Source organism: Erinaceus europaeus, chromosome 11 (genome assembly GCF_950295315.1).
Source record: "Erinaceus europaeus chromosome 11, mEriEur2.1, whole genome shotgun sequence".
Classification (NCBI taxonomy): Eukaryota; Metazoa; Chordata; class Mammalia; order Eulipotyphla; family Erinaceidae; genus Erinaceus; species Erinaceus europaeus.
Genome location: NC_080172.1, coordinates 60,318,187 through 60,339,594, shown reverse-complemented (window position 1 = coordinate 60,339,594; position 21,408 = coordinate 60,318,187). Strand labels below are relative to the sequence as shown.

At 41.9% G+C, this 21,408-nt stretch overlaps 1 protein-coding gene across 1 annotated transcript in view; it reads right to left on the bottom strand.

Annotated features, from left to right (window-relative positions):
• Positions 1-4,166: 4,166 nt before the first annotated feature.
• Positions 4,167-21,408, bottom strand: part of CASQ2 (calsequestrin 2) — a 64,365-nt gene continuing 47,123 nt past the window's right edge. Inside the window, exons 8-11 of the mRNA XM_007525510.3 lie at positions 19,106-19,160; positions 11,084-11,184; positions 7,027-7,101; positions 4,167-5,555 (exon numbers count right to left, since the gene is read on the bottom strand). Of these exons, the coding sequence (XP_007525572.2) occupies positions 5,340-5,555; positions 7,027-7,101; positions 11,084-11,184; positions 19,106-19,160 (447 nt within the window). The 3' untranslated portion in view covers positions 4,167-5,339. The remainder of the gene's footprint in view (positions 5,556-7,026; positions 7,102-11,083; positions 11,185-19,105; positions 19,161-21,408) is intronic.

The window sequence follows — 21,408 nt, the reverse complement described above, 5'->3', positions numbered from 1 at the left end:
CTCAGCATAACAAATGCTGGAGCAATGCTCTGGTTCTCTCTCTCTCTCTCACCAAATAAATAGTTATTTTTGAAAAGTTTTAGATCCAGGACCAGGTGGTGGTGCACCTGGTTAAGCACACACATTACAATGCATAGGGACCCAGGTTCAAACCCTTGGTTCCCACCTGCAGGGAGAAAGCTTCAGGAATGGTGAAGCAGGGATGTAGGTGTCTCTCTCCCTCTCCATCTCCCCCTCCCCTCTTAATTCCTTCTCTGTCTCTATCCAATAGTAAATAAATAAAAATAAAGTTTAAGATCACTAAGCACGGTTGCTGACAGTACTAGCTTAACATTTAGTATTTTTAACCTAGGAGCAGCACAGCATGATTTAAACTTACTACATGTGACTAAAGTCTTTGAGAACAAGGGAACTCTTTCCAGCCTGGGAAACAGACCACTTTCACAATGAACCTCATTCTTTGGTTATTTGAAAGATTAGCTTCAAGGATTGCTTGAAAATTTACCTCCCAAAAGTTTTTATCAGGTGTGGTTGGGCCTGGCTGGTTGACAATATGGCTCACTTAAGAAGTGTCTTTTTTAATATTGTGATTGGCAGGAATAAATTTTAAGGGGCTATGTAGGCCTGGTTATGTAGAGATGCTAGGGGAATACAGGCATCCTGGTAGTCAAGATTTCATCCATTAGTCCAATAATGAACATCTGCTTTGTGCTGAACAAAATGTGAATTTCTGGAGTACAAAGATAAATATATTCCATGGTTCCAAGCAGCCTAACATTTAATGAAAAGATAGACACACTATGTGTTAAATGACCAGTGCCATGATTTGGGGTGTTCATGGAATGAGGTGTGGGCAGAGGGTAAGGGTATCTTCAGATCACCTGTTGTTTCCCAACCCCTAGGTTGTTGGTTTAATTAATTAGTGACTTAATGGTGATTTGCAAGATTATAAGGCAATAGGCATATAATTCTACACCACTCTCACCATCAATGTTCTCTGACTTCCCCAATAACCACTATAGTTCTCTCAATGTCAGATATATATATACATATATATATATATATATCATTTTCCAAGTTCATTTATATTCCACTTGTGAGTGAAATCATCTCATAGCTTTCCTTCAGTTCCTTTCTTCACTGATGATGATCACTGCCAGTCTCATGCATTTAACCCCAAAAGACACATTACAGTCTTCTTTAAACTGGTTAATAGTATTCCATTAAGTAGATTACCTATATACTTTATTTTCTGTATTTATATAACATAGGAAAATGGTTATGGTTACAGAGGAAAGTGGGGTGGGGGTAGATAGCATAATGGCTATGCAAACAGACTCTCATGCCTGAGGCTCAGTCAAGTCCCAGGTTCAATCCCCCACTCCACCATAAGTCAGTCAGAGCTGAACAGTGCTCTGGTAAAAAAGAAAGAAAAAAAAAAAAAACAGAGGAAAATGTTCTGTCTTCTGTAATTACTTTTCTATTGAACATGAATGTTGCCCAGGTGATCCCCAGACTATATCTTTACCTACTGGGTTTCCCTCCTCTGGCTCTGGAAAGGTGAGGTTCCAGGACATATTTGTGAGGTCATCTGCCTAGGAAGCTTAGGACAGGATCCTAGTAGTATCTGGAAGTTGGTAGTTGAAAAACAGTAAGATATAAAGTAGAACAAAATGTTACTAAATAGGGACCAAAGAGTAGGATTAGAGCCAATAAGATTTTCAATATGTTTCTAAGAGCCCAGGACTTGAATAATCTTTGCTTGAGCTTGATAGCTAACATGAAGGTAGAGTAGAAATATTGTCTGGGAGGACAGTGTCAGAGTTGAGAATAGAAACTGAAAGCTGGGTTAGGGCAGAGAGTAGCTCCCAAGCTTGAAAAATATATGGATACAATTAATTGTTTACTGCATGGATCTGACCCACAGCCCATGAGTGTTCATATTTAGCACAGAATCCTGTATGACCGCTGGGTCAGTCAGAGCTCACAGTCCATGGTTACAGCTAGGAACATTCTAGGCTGTACACATTACCAGTCCTCCTCCAGTAGCAGAGTAGGATTAGCTTTCCTCCCTTTGGAGGCAGGGGCAGTCCCTATCATTGCTAGTTTGTAGTGAGGGCAAGGATCTGGAGAGGCCCACAAAAGGCCTAATGAGTACACTCCTGATGGAAGTGATCAGTGATGGTATAGTGCACGATCCATTAAAGGTCTAGGTTCATAGTATCTATGAGGGAAACCCAAGAATTCCCTGATTAGGCCCCCAGATGATGCAGTGGCCTGGTATTGGCCAAAATGGCAACATGAAGTGAACCAGTCTCTTGCCCTAGGTTGACTTTTCACTTTGCTGATCATTCCCTTTCCTGTGCACTTGTGATGATGCTACAAATTCAATTTGGTCCTCCACAAAGAGAAGTTCAGGGAAGGAGACTGGGCTTTGTTATGTTGTTTAAAGTACTTGTGCAACATACAAACCAGATGTCTAGAAGAAGCAGGTCATAATAGGAATAAAACTAGGGAAAAGAGTAGGTCGGAGACTCAGACATGAAGAGGATTTACCACATAGGTGGATGATAGGCATAAATGAAAATACCTTAGAAGATTTTACAGATGTTCCTCAACTAATGGTAGAGTTGTGCCCCATCAAATACATCATAAGTAAAAAAAAAAAAAAAAATTATACATTTAAAAATGTCTGTACTGGGAGTTGGGTGGTAGCACAGCAGGTTAAGTGCACGTGGCACAAAGCCCAAGGACCGACATAAGGAACCTGGTTCAAGCACCCAGTTCCCCACCTGCAGGGAAGTTGCTTCACAAGCAGTGAAGTGGGTCTGCAGATGTCTATCTTTCTCTCACCCTCTCTGTCTTCCCCTCCTCTCTCCATTTCTTTCTGTCCTATCTAACAACAACATCAATTAACAACAACAACAATAAAGCAACAAGGGCAACAAAAAGGGAATAAATAAATAAATTTTTAAAAATGTCTGTACTATACCTAAAATGTCTCCACTATATCTACAAAACATCATAGCTCACCCCAACCTACTAAAGCATATTTCAAATGCCATATATTAACCTTTAATTGAGTACAATAGTCTAACATAAGGCCTACTTTCAATTTTTTATTTACTTGTTTATTTATTATTGTCAAGGCTTCATTCTGGGATGAATTTTTAGATATATGGATCTGGCAAGATAGCTCACCTGGATAGCACACTTGCTTTACCAACTCTAAAGTCTAATTTATAATAAAATGTTGAATAACTTGAGAAACTTATGGAATACTAAACAGGCTGTAAATATAGATTGTTCACACTTAAGTTGTGGTTTTTTTAATAGTATTTAGAAGCAGAGATTAAATGATACCACAGCACTAAAGCTTCCTTCAATGCAGTACTGGTAAGTCACTCACATAGAAAGCAGAACATTAATTATTCAAGTGAGCAATTTTACTGACCTATGGTTGTAACTAAAAAACAAAAAAGAGAGGGTTGGATGATAGTGCAGTGGGCGAAGCGCAAAGACCAGCATAAGGATCCCCATTCAAGCCCCGGCTCCCCACCTGCAAGGGAGTTGCTTCACAGGTGGTGAAGCAGGTCTGCAAGTGTCTGTCTGTCTCTCCTCTATGTCTTCCCCTCCTCTCTCTATTTCTGTCTGTCCTATCCAACAATGATGACATCAATAATAACAACAATAATAACTAAAAAAAAAAAAAAAGCACTGCTCAGCTCTGATTTATGGTTGTGCTAGGGATTGAATTTGGGACCTCTGGTGCCTTAAGCATGAAAGTCTGTTGCCCAGTCACTGGCACTATCTTCTTAACTCTATGCTTTTGATTGTGTGGCTGACTGAGAACTATGGTTCATGCTGCTATCTAGCATCAGAAGAGTATCAAAGGGCGTATCAATGGCCTGTGAAAGGATTAAGTTCAAAATATTAAGTACAATTTCTACTGAATTTGTTGTTTTTGTAACATATCAACTTTAAAACATATCTTTGAGTAAAACCTTTACAAGTGAGAGACCATCTGTATAAAGTTCAGACTCTGTGGAACACTAATATTTAAAGGGCAGGTGCAGGGAGAGAGGCCAGAAACGAAGACAGAAGGTACAGAGAGGCAGGACAGGGGCCAAAAGAGAATGAATGAAATCAGAACACTCAAGGGAAGATTTGCACGATCTTCTCAATATTTCAAAATATGAATTTAATGACAGAATTAGTTACCACTATTCCAGAAAAGAATTGCCCGATTCATAAAGAATTTGCCTGTTTTACATGAGAAGAGAAAATAAATTAGAACACTCTAATATTGCACTCTCTACTAATACTACTCAGCACAATAACTTTTAGGTAGTTTGGAAGGCACTTGGGATTTTTTTTTCCTTTCAGTACCTCAGGGCATCTTTATAAACTATATTTGTGTCCTGATCAGTTTGTGGAAATGTTGATCAGTGGCAAGTTTGATCAGTTTCATAGAACCCAACTGACCTCTGAATAAACCAACCTTTAGTCTAAATTGAAAGGGTCACTAGCAGCACCAGACTAGGGGATCCAGGTCCCAGCTCAGGCTAGGAAACCAGTTGGCCCAACAAGATATTTCAACCCATCAGAAGAAGTCAGTAACCTTTTCTTTCTCACTCCCCAACTCCCATGTTCACATGTGTTAAAACATCATCTAGAGAGAAGTTCAGAGAGAAAACCAGTCTGCCTAATATATGAGAAATGGTGATAACATCAGTAAGCATGTGTCTCAAGGCCTCTTAGTAGCAATTCAGAGACTTGGCTTTGTTTGCCTAGTGGTCTGACGTATATTTGAAATAGTTAAGTTTCATAGAACCCAAAAAAGGAGCTGATTTATAGACTTGTTTCCAAGGCTGAGTTCTCCCTAAATGGGATTCTCTTGGCTTGAGGAAGGATCCTCACTAGTTATCTGGGCATGGGGACTGGGTAAATTAATTATCTATCTTCTTTGGCTCTGATTATAAGGTCATTCCTTGGCAAGCAGTCGGTTCTGCTACTGTTAAAGTCAAATACAACAAGTAAACTTGAGGAAAAGTAAGTCGATTGTTCTTCCTAGACTGCCAGATTCTGGCACTGCCATGACCACTGAGGATCTGACAAGGAACAAGAGCTTTTTCATGACAATTAAGATAGTCAGGATGGGAATAATTCCCTCACTTGTCCTTACTGAGTGTGATCATTGGACTTAGAAAGGCATTTGCTAAATTAACTGTCCATCTCCTGATGAGAAGGGAGTGAGAAGAGAGATGTTGGATAAAGGAAAAACGTTGACTGGGCATGGGTCAGGGCTGCTGGCTGCCACCTTGTACTTGGAGTTGGGACTATTCATCATCATCATCATCATCATCATCATCACTGTCATTGTCTTCATCAGAATTGTCATCATTGTCATCGTTGTCATCATCATCATCATCATCATCATTGTCATCATCTTCAGTGTTTATCTTTCCAGAAAGCACATCTTCAATCCAGTCTTCCAGCTCCTCAGCTGTGGGTAGGTCATCATCATCTGAAATTTCCATCCACACACTGTCAGCCTACAATGGCAAATAAGATAATTAGTGAGTTAAAGCATAAAGGATAGGACTCTCCTCTCTCCCCACTCCCACAAATAAAAGAATGAATCCAACTAGATGGTTCAAAGGTAGCTGTGCTGAGTGGGCTCTCAGGTTATTCACACTTGCCAGGAGTGTTCACTAGCTAAGTGGAGATGTCAAATTGCAGACTGACATGGATAGTATCTTGTGAGTGCAATATAGAATTATATTCATATATATAGGAAGTATTTGGTAGGATAGAAATGAAACTATCACCTGTGGTTCGCTGATGGAAGGAACTCAATATGGGGACAGGAATGCAAAACAAAAAACAAACAAACAAAAAACCCAACCATTTTTCACTTTACATTTTATCATCCTACTTTGAAGTATTTTAACTAGTATTATTTATTTATTTATTGTTTACCAGAGCACCATTAATCTCTGGTGGTGTTAGGGACCAAATTGTGGACACTTTGCCTGCTAATCCTACGTGCTACCCCTTCTCTATCTCCCTGGCTCAAATTGTGCAATGAAAAAACGTATTATTAATTTTCAAAGTATTTTACAAAATAAATGAAGTTATCTAGGACTAGCTTATTGAACATCTACAAACAGGGTGAAAGGATATAGCTAACTACCCCCCATTCAAAAAAAGTTCCCACCATACTAATAGCTTCAGTAGATGGATCCCTTTTGTTCTGTCATTTATCCTTTTGTTCATTCCATCTACCCTCTCTCCCTTTTTGTTATAACAGGGTTGCATCAGATGTCTGAACTAAGGTCCATTCCTCCCACTCTGCCAATCCATTTTAGTAGACTTTCCAACCTCAGTTCAATAGTTCCTGAATGGTAAGGAGAACCCTTTCCTCCTACAGGATTTTTTTTGTGTCCTTCTCTGGAGTAGGTCCCTGCCAACCAGCTTAGGTCCTGACTATCAGGTAACTGTCACTATAAACTTCTGGACCACAATTGCCCTTAGTTCAGTAGGAACTCCAGATGTGTGGTCCCTTATTGAGATTTTGGGGAAAACACACAGGAGGGCTGAGGAGATAGCTTAGGCCCTCTGAGCACCAACTTTTATACCTGATTCCAGGTTCAGTCCCTGGCACTACCTTATGCCACAGTTGAATAAGTCTTTCTCTCTCCTATAAGTAAACAAAAAAGTCTTAAAAAGAAAAATATATAAGAATTTATTTGGATGGAAAGTTCTAGACATACAGAGAAACAGGATGTACAAGCAAGCCAATGTGCCCATGGAAGAGAATCTTGGGGCCAGAAGTTAGGGCTAACTCAGAGACTAAACTTGGGCCACACTGGCAAGATTTCTAGGCATGGAGAAGGGATAGGGCCAAGGATCCTGCTCATTCTAGAAGCTAAACTGCTATATATGACAACACTATTCAGGCTGCATGGCAGAAAGCAGGGCAGAATGAATGTGTTTGTGTCTGCTTTCATGGAGTATACTCACATCTGTCACATTCACCACCCCAATCTGTGGTTTAAAGAGGTCAATCTTGAAAGTCTTTTCCCAGTAGGCAACAAGCTGCATTAACAAAAATAAAATAAAATAAGCAAAGTAAAACTAAAATAAAATAAGATTAGATAGCAGGCAGAGGACATTCCCTGTTAAAAATCACTTTTTGTGGCTGAATCCACCTTCCATCCCACCCTAGTAACAATATCACCTAGATAAGCTACACAACATTATGGAGGCTGCTCTCAACTTGGATCAACAATAGTAGAGAATGTTCCATCCTCTGAAGGGAGGCTGGACAACATACTCTATACTACACCTGAGGAAGATGGCTCCTGATATTGGGGCAGCTTAGAACATTCCTACTCATGACCACAGAATGTGAGTTTGGATCTATAGGGATGCAGAGGTCACATAGGCTCCTAAGCTGAATATGGGTCCCAGATCAGATCAAATCAATGGGATTTACAGTAAACAATATTTATACACCTTTCTCATATTTGGGAGCTACTGTCTTCCCAGATCTAGCTTTCTGGTCCTTTTTCTACCCATGACATCATCTCCCCAGAGAATAACTAGGATCCACTTGCATATCAGATTTCAGGCTCAGGAAAAAAACAACAACAAAAACTAGCATAGTCACAGGCCCTTTGAAATTTAACTAAAATATGCCTACTAGCTATCTACAAAATGGAGACCCCCCCCCCCAACTCATCATCTGAACTATTCTAGACTTTAGGTTCATGATTAGTCAACATCTTGTTTGGCTTTATATGTTAACTCTCTTTTCAGCCACTAAGGTTCCAGATGCTAGCATGATGCCAACCAGACTTACCTGGACAGACAACCCCACCAATGTATCCTGGAGCTTAGCTTCCCCACAGCCCCACCCTACTAGGGAAAGAGAGAGGCAGACTGGGAGTATGGATCTACTAGTCAAAGCCCATGTTCAGCGGGGAAGCAACTATAGAAGCCAGACTTTCCACATTCTGCATCCCACAATGACCTTGGGTTCATACTCCCAGAGGGTTAAAGAATAGGAAATATATCAAGGGAGGGGATGGGAAATGGAGTTCTGGCGGTGGGAATTGTGTGGAGTTGTACCCCTCTTATCCTATGGTTTGTCAGTGTTTCCTTTTTATAAATAAAAATAAATTAATTAATTAAAAACAACATTATTTAGGCTTAGTGAATTGAAGATATGGCACCAGCCCTAAAGAACTTTAAATAAACATGAGTAAATTGTTACCATAACACAAGTATAAAAACACATAAAAGTCTCTATAGTTTTAAGGATGAACGGTACAGAAATAGCCCCAAGCAGATTCCCAAACCATGTGTAACCCACTTGGTGAAAGAGCCATTTCCCTCGTCAATATCTTGCTTAAAAATCACTTGCTTTGGGATCTGGGTGGTAACTTACATGGTTAAGCTCACAGAGTACAAAGTACAAGATCTGCACAAGGATCTGGGTTCAAGCCCCTGGCTGTCCACTTGCAGGGGGGATACTTCACAAGTGGTGAAACAGGCCTGCAGATGTCTTTCTTTCTCCCTCACCTTTTCTATCTCAATTTCTCTCTGTCCTATCCAATAAAATGGAAAAAATAGCCGCCAGGAGGAGTGGATCTGTAGTGCAGGCACTGAGCCCCAGCAAGAACCCTGGAGGCAATAATAATAATAATAACAAATAAAATAAAATCCTTGCCTTGAGCCACTCTTCTTCATGAAGTATTTAGGAAAATTGGACTATACCATAAATTGGCATTCAAGTAAGAAGAGGGTTTCTTCATTTGACTAGTCTTGGATTCCACATGTGCTATTCTGTGGCTGAGGTGGGACCAAAGGTAAGCAATTACAATGCCCAGTGGTAGGAAGTCTCCCAAGTAGAGGCAGAAACTTAGAAATCAGAATAGCCTGAAGAGTTATCTCTTTTGCAAAAAATCAAGGCAAGCATATAGAACAGACCAGGTGACCTGAAGATGCTCTGCAAGTTTGCATGACAAAATAATCCAGTTTAAACTACAAATAAAACCAGCCAGAGGGGTTGAATGGAAATGTGGAAAACTGAGAAATGTTACCATGTAAAAACTATTGTGTTTTACTGTTGACTGTAAACCATTAATCCCCCAATAAGGAAATTTAAAAAAAAGCCAGAGGTTAGATGAGCAAAACTACAGTGTTAGTGTATAGAGTTTTTTTTTTTTTTATGGTGATGTCTTATGATTACCGGAAATTATAACATTGACCTCAGACACCATGGAAGTTTCTGCCTTTGATTCATGCATCTTCTATGTAGGATTGAATTTCAGAGTCTTTGATATCAGTTTCGTCTAATCACAGTATGATTAGGCATTATCTATACAAAAATGATAATTGCTGAGAGAAGGTAGAGTTATCATTTATAACAATAACAACCAGACTTGTACTGATTACTGGCAGTTAGCTCATGTTTGATGTCTCCTAATAAGAAGACCAAACTTTGGTATTACATAGTCTTGAATTGGTCTACCACACCTACCATTTACTATCCTTAAGCACAATAGTCTCCACTTTATGGGCTATTGGAAAACTAGCTACAGTGATGCCTATAAAGAATTTACTTTACCTTTAGGTACACAGTAGAATATATGAACTATGTCATTAACATTACCACTGAACTGATGTAATCTACACATTTTGTTTATTCTGTTTAAAAACCAAGCATCACCAAGGCTTTCTGAACCTTGACCTAAGCAGGAGCTTGAACTTAAAGGTTCTGGCATACTTCCCATGTGATGAATAGATTCTGTGCTGAACCTAGAAGAACAAAATGAGCAAGACAGTCAGGGTCTCCATCCTCCAAGAGATGCTCCCTTATTACTATGAACTTCTTAACTCTGTAAAATAACCATATTTATTTTTCATTTAATTTATTTATTTTTATTGTCACCAGTGTGATGCTGGCACTATGAATCCACTACTCCTGGTGACCAATTTTCTTTTTTGTTCTTTCTTTCCTTCTCCTTCTCTCTCTCTCTATTATTTTGTTGGATAGGACAGAGAGAAACTGAGAGAAGAAGGGAAGATGAGAAGGAGAGGGAGAGGGCTGGGGAGACAGCATAATGATTATGTAAAAAAACTTCCATACCTGAGGCTCCAAAGTCCCAGGTTCAATTCTGGCACCACCATAAGCCAGAGATGAGCAGTGTTCTAGTAGCTTTCTCTGTGTATCTTTCTGTATCTCTCTGTCATCAATACTCATTTTTTAAATTTAATTTTTAAAAAAAGAAGGGGAGGGCCATGTGGTGGCACACCTGGTTGAGTGAACATGTTATAATGCTCAAGCATGCATGTTCAGAGTCCCTGGTCCCCACCTACAGAGGGAAAGCTTTGCAAGTGGTGAAGCAGGGCTGCAGGTATCTCTATGTCTCTCTTCCTCTCTGTCTCTCTTTTCCTTCCCTCTCAATTTCTGACTATCTCTATCCAATAAATAAATATATAAAGATAATTTTAAACATTTTTATAAAGAGAGGGCGAGAGAGAAAGAGACACTTGCAGACCTGCTTCATTGTAAAGCATTCCTGCTGCAGGTGGGGAATGGGGGCTTGAACCTGGGTCCTTGCACAAGGTAATATGTGTGCTTAACTGGGTGCACTGCTTCCCAGCCCTTACCACCTGGTTTTTATTATTAACTAATTCAGGTTGCTTCCAAGTGATATTCCCCACCCAGAAAATGAAAGAAGTTACAGCAAAGGGTGGGGAAGGAATGAGGAGAGTTTTTGGGTTGTGACTAGCAAATTTTCATCCAGCTCACAGGCAGGCAGCCCTGAAGAGAACATTCTGGTCTCTCTCCAGGGAGTGAGAACAGGGAAGTCCAATCACATCACTGTCAGCACCAACCTGAAGGTCAATGTTACCCTTATAACCAAATTACTCATATTAGATGTAAGTGGCCACTGGGTTTCTATAGGTTTCCCTACTAATACTACACATTCTCCTAAATGCTCCAGGGGCACATACTAAACCCAAAAGGGGACTAGAAAGACAACCAAGTACCCCAGGACCCTCTCACCAGTGGGAAGTCATCTGGGTCGATCCACACAATACTCAGGTCCGGGTTGTCAGTGTTGTCCCGGGCCACCTGCTTCAGGATTTCCAGGAACTCATAGCCATCTAAAAGAAGATTCAAAAGGCCGAGTCAGCCGCACACATTTAATACATACATGTCTTCAACATGGAGATAGCAGGAAGTGCGGTTTTTCCACGAGGGTTCCTTATGCCCCTCGGCACATACCCTCAATTATAGGATTATTTTATAGAATGACTCAAATGAGAACTCTAGCCACAAAGCAGCTTTTTCAAAGGAAACAATACAACTTTTGAATGAAGAAATTAAAGTTCACAAGGAAGTGGCTGATTTGCTAATTCTAAACCAAGCTCCATCTGCTAATCTACATGTCAATATTGAGCTGCCTGGAGAAAGCAAGTGCAGCCACAGATAGAGGAAGCCTGCTTGGTCCTCAGGTGGTCTCTGCCAGCCCTTGAAGTTGGCAATCTGCTAACTCCTAAAGTTCCCCAAAACATTTGCTCTGTGAACCAAGAGCATCTAGCCTAAGCTAGTAGTGTCCTGTAACTTGGAATCTCTAAGACTTTTAAACTGAGTGAGCTTCTGACTTCAGCTGGTTTCAGAGCCTGGAGTTACTGAGTGGGGTTATCCTCCCTCCTCATCACTTCCTTGTATGCTGAGTCCTCCCCTATTCAGTCGGCAACCTTCATTGCCCCCAGGGGAGAGATGATTCATAGCAAAAGCAGAGACTCAAGAATACAGATTTAAAAAAAAAAAAAAATTCCTTTATAGCTTTTAAAAAAAGGAAGCTTGAGGAACTGCGAACCCAAAATGTATGCCACAAGCAAAAAATGTTGAAAGAGTGCTTACAAAGAGAAGCCTTCATTAAACCCTCAGCATCCCCATCCCACTCCCAACCAGAATAAAGAATTTAGATTCTGGAAAGTCCCTAAGAATAAGCCCTTTGCCTGTGTGCATGTGTGTTCACATGTATGTGCAAGAATGCAAACCAATATGTGTACATATGTTCTCATACAGGAACTCTGGTCTCGGGGGATCTTAGAGTGTGGGGGACTCATGCTTTATCTCAGAGAGAAACTCAGGAGCATATGAAAGTCCCAGAATTCCATGCAGAGCCCCTGGCCCAGCAGGGCACAAAAAGTCAGGAGGCCCCACTGACTGTGTTTCTGAGCATCATATATGAAGCTGGGAGGGAAAGGTCTGAAGAAGTTCTGTGGTGGGGTTGGAAGTGTTACAAGTCACAAGGGACTAATGGACTGTTGTTACCTTGCTTTGTCATCTTAAAGCTTAAAATGCTTGAAACCATGCTCAAACCCCCCGCCCCTCCCCCCACACACAGGTAAAGGTAGCATTAGTTGACAGACCCACTGTCCACAGGTGAAGGTAGCATTAGTTTTCAGACCCACTGTCCACTCTCTATCAGGAAAAAAAATCTAGGTTCTACTGCAAGAAATTCTCTTTCTTCCATAGCTGAATCTGTAGCCTGAAACATACCTTCTCTCCAAGCAGCTCACCAACTGCTCATGTATTAGTAACCAACTGATCTTTTGTTGCCAGCGTTTTCTTTCTTCACTCAGGGGACCAGCCAATCCCAACCTCCCCTTGCAGCCTCTCCTCTCTCCATGGGAGCCAGCCTTTGTTTGGCTACTTGTAGCCTCTTGGTCAAGATTTTTCTCTGTACTTCCTCCTCTCTGATACATTCCAGGTCTAATGCATGCTATTTTTAGCAGTGCTGCTCTGAGTGGCTGGAGTGACTTTTTAAGTGTTGCTAATTCCTACTTAAACACAGCCTGGGCTCCTCAGGCATTGTTCCCTGGAAAGCAGAGCTACCACTAGTTGAGGGGGTCATTATGGCCTGAAGCCCCTTCCTGTGGAGATGCAGATGCAGTGGGAGCCATTTCTATGCTCTGAATTGCATGGCAAATGAGATTACACATCAGACCTGAGATGGATAGGGCTTTGAGTTTTAGAGCTCATTGTCTGTCATTGTGGCAACTGGCATGGAGACCTGGTAGGATACTCCTGCTGCTGGGGGTGTGGCTGAGAAAGTCAAGTCCTTCTGAAGTGCCACTGCAGCTGCAATGCAGTGTGTCTGGACACTGTAGACCTTCCCTCCTCTGGGCATGTTGCTCTGCCAAAAGGCTGGGAAACAGTGTCACCTTATCTACCTGTGGATTTATGTGTGTAATATACAGGTCAAATGCATATTCACACACACACACACACACACACACACACACACACACAGTAGTTGGAAAAATTTTAACATATTTTTACATAGAAAAATACATCATGACTTTTCTTGGTTGTTTTTTTTTTGGCCTCCAGGGTTATCACTGGGGTTCGGTGCCTCCACCATGAATCTACTGCTCCTGGAGGCCATTTTTCCCCCTTTTATTGCCCTTGTTGTTTTTATCATTGTTATGGTTATTATTATCGTTGTCATTTATGATGTTGTTGAACAGGACAGAAAGAAATGGAGAGAGGAGGGGAAGACAGAGAGGAAGAGAGAAAAATAGACACTTGCAGGCCTGCTTCACCACCAGTGAAGTGACCCCTCTGCAGGTGGGGAGCTGGGGCTCGAACCAGGATCCTTATGATGGTCTGTGCACTTTGTGCCACGTGTGCTTAACCTGCTGCACTACCTCCCAATCCCCACATCATGATTTTTCTGACAATATATGCATATATATATGCATATATATATATATATATATATATATATATATATATATATATGAAGATAAAGGAGGAAATATTCAGGAATTTGTAGACTAGACATCATATAGACTTAGATGTTAAAGAACTATTCCTTGAGATAGTTGAGAAGCACCATTCCCAATGCCTAAGGGACATCCAAACACCCCAATTATCCAGGCAAGAGATATTCTAGGCAACCCCACCTAGAATATCTGTCTTTCCTCTTGAATATTTACAGGGTTGAAACCCTTTGTACTCCCTCAAGATCCACTTCAAAGCTAATAATGCCAACAGTCTAATGCCTTTTTGCACCCTACAGAAGTCTTTTGCACAGAAGTTTATCACTCGATTTTTCTTTCTTCTGGACACAGGTCTCTGCTTTTTACCTGCAGAAAGTCTGTAATCATGCTGCCCAGCTTTCATGTTCTGAGTATTCATTAAACACTTACTGGGTGCAGAAGACGTTTACATTTAGTCTTCATATCTAATCCTAATGAAGGCTATGAAGATTTTATTAATCCATTTTACTTTTTTGTTTTTCCTCTTTCTTTTTATTGCCAAGATTATAACTGGGGCTCTATGCCTGGATGATTCTGCTGCTCCTGACATATATATATATATATATATATATATATATATATATATATATATATGGAGAGAGAGAGAGAGAAGTGGGGTGGATGGGGGAGACGGATAACCATAGGACTGCTCAAGAGCTCTGAAACTTTCTGTGTGTAGGTGCTTCCATGTGGTAGCTTGAGGCTTGAACCTGGGTCGTCACACATGGTAATGTGTTTGCTCTACTGAGTGAGTCATCTGCTAGTCCCCCTTATTATTTCACTTTAAAGAAAATAGAATTAACACAGGACCAGATCTTTCTCACATCACATGCCAGTGGCTGGCAGAATCAGGATTCAAACTCAGGGTTTTCAGTCTGCACGTATAGAGTAATTTCCACCATCCACTTTCCCTCTGTGGTCTTGGCATTTCTGCCAGGGCTGCCACCATATTTCTTTACATATGTGCCAATCCCCTGAGCCAACTGTGAAAAGCTCCACATAAAAGAATTAAGGGCTGCTATGGAGCAGCCTGGAATTGGGTGCCTGCCTTTTCTGGTATAGGCAGCCTTCCTTCTACCCACTTTCAACCTGAGTCACATCTTCCTACAGCCAGAGTGATGTCTCTGAGTGGATCCATCTCAGCGGTCAGCTTAAATAAAGGAGAGGGACCTGGCACTGTGAGTACTGTGTCTTCTTCTCTGCCACATGGGCTTGGAAGCAGAGGTTCCATGACCCGGGGCAGAGGGCTCAAGCTAAGCCAGGTTTCCCACGGCAAGCAGGAGTCCTCTGGGAATCACATCTCTGTGGGAGGGGAAGCCGGTGATTATATTCTTCTCCTTCCCAGGCAGGGAAGGCAGGGTGGGAATGAGCCTGCCCCAAGCCCTGGGGACCAGTTCCCTGGTTGGTCACAGCCATGCAGGAGCCAAGGTCTTGTCTGGCAGCAACAGAAGTGACAGCATCTCACTCTATGTTCCTAACCTGAGGCTAACCTCCTGAGGCTCTTGCTGTGCTTGCTTCATCATGATACTGAATGGACCCTCCATGATGTCTCCTCACATGCAACCTAGGGATTTAGATCTCAGAAGAAATACTTGGGCTCAAGGATCCAGGTTATTAGAACGGGTTGGGAGAGGTGACAGTGGCATCATGTGGTACAGAGGTGGTGTCTAGAGAGGACACTATCCTGGAGTGTGAAGACTTTGCACAGGCCACTTAGCCTCTCTGGGACTTCTATTCCCTCATCTGAAAATGGAGAGAATGAAAGAAAAAAAAAAAACCAAAAAACAAACAAACAAACAAAAAACCAGAGACAGAGAGAAAAAAAACAAACAGTTGCCTCATTACCTATGGAGCTGTTTGAAAGTCACTTTCCAGATCCCATCATCACAAGATGCTTGCAGAAGAGACTCTGGAGATGTTCTCTGCCTTCTTACTTTCTCTCCTCAGCCCATCAAGCCTTTAGTCAGGGTTTGCCACTACTTTGACTTTCTGTTGATGGGCAGGGCTCATTTTGTCATTCGGGAGGGATATTCTGAGTACTTGTGATGTATTGTGTTGTCAGAAAAGCCATGATGCATTTTTGTGTAGAAAAACATAGTAAAATGCATCATGACTTTTCCAACAACCCAATATTAGGATCAGGTGCTAGGATAGCACAGGGTGTGTGACTATTTAGGCTCTGACACAAAGACCTTGAAATCCTTTGATTAAAACCCATCAGCAAGCATAGGATTCTGAAGAAGTGGCATCATGACATTTGAGCCTGGCCAGTTGGGTTCCTCTAATGGCAACCAGAGCTACCAGGTCACCTGCTGGGGGGGGGGGGCATTGTATAAGCCACAAGGTCTTAAATGTCTCCTGAGACAACAGAAGATCCTGCCATCTCTTCCTATTCTATATTCATTCCTTCTCTGATCTATCCTCATTTAGCTGTAAGGCCCCAGAATGGGTGGAAAGTTTTAATGGCAACATTTTGTGCTGACCACAGACCATCTGGGTACCAGAATCACAAATTTTTAACCAAATGACCCAGGGGTATGATTTCCACTCTATACTTTTTGCATATTCACCTGTACAGCAGGGAAAGTGACAATAACAATATCTACCACACAGGGTTGTTGTGGATTGAACATGTTGAAATGTGTTAAGAGCTCAGAACAACATACAGCACTTAGTAAGAAGCAATGGTCAACTTAGAGATAGTCCATTGAAATATTGATGCTCACAATAGCAACTAGCGCTTCTATTTGAAGACATTGTCTTGTAGACATTCTTGCAAGAATGTAGGTGCTCAGGAGAACAAGGGTTTGGTGACATTTCCAAGACCTGTCCCCAGTTTAGATCCAGGTAAGGAGACAGCAGCCCATCCTCATATTTCCAAGCTAGTACGGCTAACATCCCTGGTGCCCTTAGAGGATACCCATTCTGCATGTGCTTCTATAGAAACGCCACTTGGTAAAGCTTTCACCATTTATGAAGTAACTCCCCTGCAGGTGGGGAGCCGGGGGCTCAAACTGGGATCCTTATGCCAGCCCTTGTGCTTTCACCTGCGTTTAACTTGCTGCACTAAAGCCCGACTCCCTTTTTTTTAAAATTAATATATATTTATTTATTTTCCCTTTTGTTACCCTTGTTGTTTTATTGTTGTAGTTATTATTGTTGTTGTTATTGATGTTGTCATTATTAGATAGGACAGAGAGAAATGGAGAGAGGAGGGGAAGACAGAGGGGGAGAAAAAGACAAACACCTGCAGACCTGCTTCACCATCTGTGAAGCAACTCCCCTGCAGATGGAGAGCTGGGGGCTCAAACTGGGATCCTTACACCGGTCCTTGAGCTTTGCACCATCTGCTCTTAACCTGCTGGCCTGAACCCCATGACTTGTTTTCTTTGGGGAGTAGGGTAGAGGTTTGATTGAGGTGATAAACCCTGTGTGTAAGTTGTAGCAAGAGCAAAGGTGCATGAGTTGCTGCTATCTGACAGAAATGAAGCCTCTCACCCTGCCCCCTCAGTTCCACATCACTGGTGCGTGGTAATAGCAGAGAGTCAGGGACATTCACAGAAATGCCTTTTTCTTTTCTCAGCCAGCTCCTTCCTCATTAAAAAAAAAAAAAGAGCTTCCAGCTCCCACTCCCACCCAGAAAACCTCCAGCTTCCCAGTAACATGCCTCAGCTTGGGCTCCTGTGGGGAAAGGCACAGCTTCTTTGGGCCTAGGGATATTTGTGCAGGGAGGAGGTGGAAGCAGTTTCAGGAGCTTGATTCATTACAACAGCAATCTCGGTCAAACAGGTTCCTACAACTTCTTGGAGGCCTCTTTGTTCCATTGTTTCACAGAGCCAGACAGGCCACCCCACAGCCCTGGAAGGGGGGGCAGGAGGGCGGGGAATGAAGCCCCCTGGAGTCTGGCCAGGCTGCTGCTGCTGGTGGTGGCAATTTCTTCTCTGTCCACACACTAGGGAGCCCATGCTCTTTGATTCTAGCTTGTAAACCCTGGGCAGCTGGCTTCCTTTGCTGTTTTTCCTTTGCAGGGAGCAAGGGGTGGCCAAATTCTGTGGAAAGAAGCTACAACCACATGAGGCGTTTTTTATCTGTTTGGTTTTGACCAGGTCTAGGGATTCCTGATGAGTGTTCTCATCATTACAAGTACATGATGGGGAAACCAGGATGTCAGTGGACATTAACAAAAGAAAATACTCTCAGATAATCTAGAGTACATATTTAGCTTTGATGCAGTGGAGTACCATTTAGCCCTAAAGAGGAATTAAGCACTGATTAATGCCACATAATGGATGCCTGGCAAACATCACACGAGATGAAAGAAGCCAGGCACATGAGATAACAGAACTTTCTTCAGCACTCTATGAAATTATAATTCCTGAAAGGCCCTTTCTCAGTCAACTCAAGGTGACTCTAGTGTGTATAGTTTCATGTAAGGGTTGAGAAACTCCATTTGGGTCTTTATACTCTGAGACATGACAGCACCGTCATCCTAAATAACACTCCTGTCTTCTCTGCTGGCATTCTGGATTGTTCCAGGTCTCCCAAAGGACCCTGCAGAAATTCTCCATATGCTTTCCCTTGGAGAAGCCTTTACCCCTTGGGCTCTGCCACAGAGACCTGGCATTGTCCTCCTCAAACTATATTCTCCAGAGATGTGAGAAGAAGAAAAAATAGTCAAAGATTGTCCAAGCTGAGAAAAATAATTTTCCATGTATAAGGAGGAATTTTGTATTCTAGAAACAAATACTATTTGTTTTCCAAGTTCTAATTATCTTTTGGGGGGGGGGATCTTTTCTATTAAGTTTCTTAAGCACAGGCAGTATTTTACATGCCAAAAGGTATACTGTAATTTTAAGGTAGGATTTTGATTTATATAGGCTAGATAAAAAGGTGGTAAATAAACTTAATGTGAGCAGGTATACACACACACACACACACACACACACACACAGAGAGAGAGAGAGAGAGAGAGATCTTGTGAAGTAAAATGCTTTCATACCTCCCTAGATATTCAGTGTTTCTTTCTAGTTTAAGCAGCTAAACAGAATGTTTAAAGATTCTCATCTGCTCATCTATCATTCAGCTCTATGCACCATTGAAGATGAATTTGTAGTTAGCAGGTGAACACTAGGGGGTGCCCAATATCTTGAAATTACATTAAAAATAGGCAGTGAAGGGGTGAGAGCTGACAAAGGTGAGAAGTCAGTTCTTGTTTAAAAAATAGCCGAACAGATTGGGGCTTTCCTACCTGGGTCACTCCTTTCTGCAAAGGCCACAATGTGGATCCCATTCAAATCATCCTCCTGTGAGAGAGAAGAATCAAAAGTCACAATGTGGGTTGGAGAGATACAAAGGAATGAGAGAGGGCCAGACTCAGGGACTGAGATGGAAATAGAGAGAGGGAGGAGTGACAGAAGGAGAGGGGACACAGATGTCCAGGGGAACAGAACTGAGGCATCAGGAAAGGGGATGCTGGTGAGCAAATGGATTGAAGGTCTGCATGGCACTTGATAAAAGGGCTTATGAGGGCTGGGGAAGTGGATATGCAAAAGCCTTTCAAGTCTGAGGCACTGAGGTCCCAGGTTCAATCCCCAGCACCATCACAAGCCAGAACTGAGCAGCGTTCTAGTCTCTTTCTTTTGGTATCTTTCCCTTTATATCTACTCTTTCTCATTAAAATAAAATATTTAAAAACATAAAAGGGCTTATGGGAAAATGCCAACCACACACACAAGACATTGGTGCTGAATGGGTCTCACTCCTGAGATGGGTCCAAGAGAGCAGCAGCAAAAGGAAAATAAGGAAGAGCGTGAGCTGGCTCAGCAGAAGTTGCAAGATGCTCTGAAGGAAGATCAATTAATGGGAATGTCTGTCTATGATTCAGGAATTCACCACCAGCAAATATAACCTATTACACATTAGGTCATGGAAATTTCTGAGTGCTGCTGACTAATCCTGAAACTGCCCCCAAACTGACAGAAGACAGGACTCTTTAAGGAGAATTAGAACATGTCTCTGTTTTGCTCACACAAGAGTGACTTACAAGTGTAGTCCTCTAGTAAAGACATCTTTCATCAAACAACCAGGACCTGTTGAGCCAGTAGGGGGCAGCGTACTGGTCATATTTGGGTGTCTTCTGTTTTTTTGGAACCAAAGCATATTCTCTCTTAAGCATGTGTATGGGTGGGAGAGCTGAGAGTGTGTGGCAGTGAAAAGTAGCCATGACTGTAGGTGCAGAGCTAGAGCAATAATCTGGAATCTAAGGGCTGAGCAATGGTATTTGCATGTTTCTGTTCGGGATAGAAAGGTCCACGTCTACTGTCTCCTCTGCATTAATTATTCCAGCAGAAAGAGGAACAAGAGCTTGGAGGGGCTTCTGTTCCAATAAATGTGATCCTCAGTAGACCCAGAGAGGAAGACACGCAAGAAAAGACACCAGGGACAAATCTGAGTGAATACTGATTATCGCTGACACACAGAGAGAGATTCATTGGGTCCCCTGAATGTCAGCACAGAGTCATCCTACAGGAAAAAAATAAAAAAGTGCCTCCTAGCATTACAACCCTCCCATGATCCCTGTTTCCATTTCAATTGATTTTAATGCTGGTGCAATCCTATCTAAATGCTAATTTTTTTCCCTTTTGAGTTTGAAACGGACAAAGCCTCCAAAAAATTCTAACAGATATTAAATGGAAAAAATATTATTATTAAAAACAAGAGAGTGGCCACTGCCTTGGTCAGATTCTCTGAGGAATTGAATTTGGCAGATATGAATATATATGTGTGTGCACCTGTGCACGCGGGTTTATTACAGAAATCGACAGCAACCAGAAGGGGAGTTGGAGATTGCACTGTTTCACATTTGCTATTATCTCCAAGCAGAAGATCAGATCAGTTCTCATTAGCAGCCCTGTGTCTCTGTCTCCTGCCATCAGTGGGGAGTGAGCCCTGTTAACTCTGTGGATCGGGCTTCATTTCTGTGTGCCCTTCTAAAATGCATTTTGGAAATTGGATTTTGGAATTAAGAATCTATATTCATTTTCTAAGAAGCTGATAATAATATGGCTGTCACTCCCTCGCCCTGAGATAGCCCCCGCCCCAGGGAGGAGAGCTTATATAACCAAAGGAAAGAGACTCTCTCATTGATGATCCCAAAGATTAAGTGCACAAAGCTGTGCTAGACTTTTTTTTTTAATTTCTTATTATCTTTGTTTTTTATTTATTGGTTTGATAGCCAGAAATTGAGAGGGAAGGGGGTGATAGAGAAGGAGAGAGAGACAGAGAGACACCTGCAACCCCTCGCAAAGCTTTCCCCCTGCAGGTGGGGTCTTGGGGTTTGAAACCAGCTTTTATCAATTATGGACTTGCAAAGCAAGAACTCCTGGGTCTGCTGCTGAGTCAGGGTCACTCAGTGACACTTCAACTTGCATGGTGAGAAATAGACAGGTGACCGTGCATAGGACTGAGGCCACCCTCAAGGTCTTTCTCTGGGCTTCACAGCCTTCCCTGCCAGACCACCCACTTGGTCTTTAGATCACAGTGTGTTGAAAA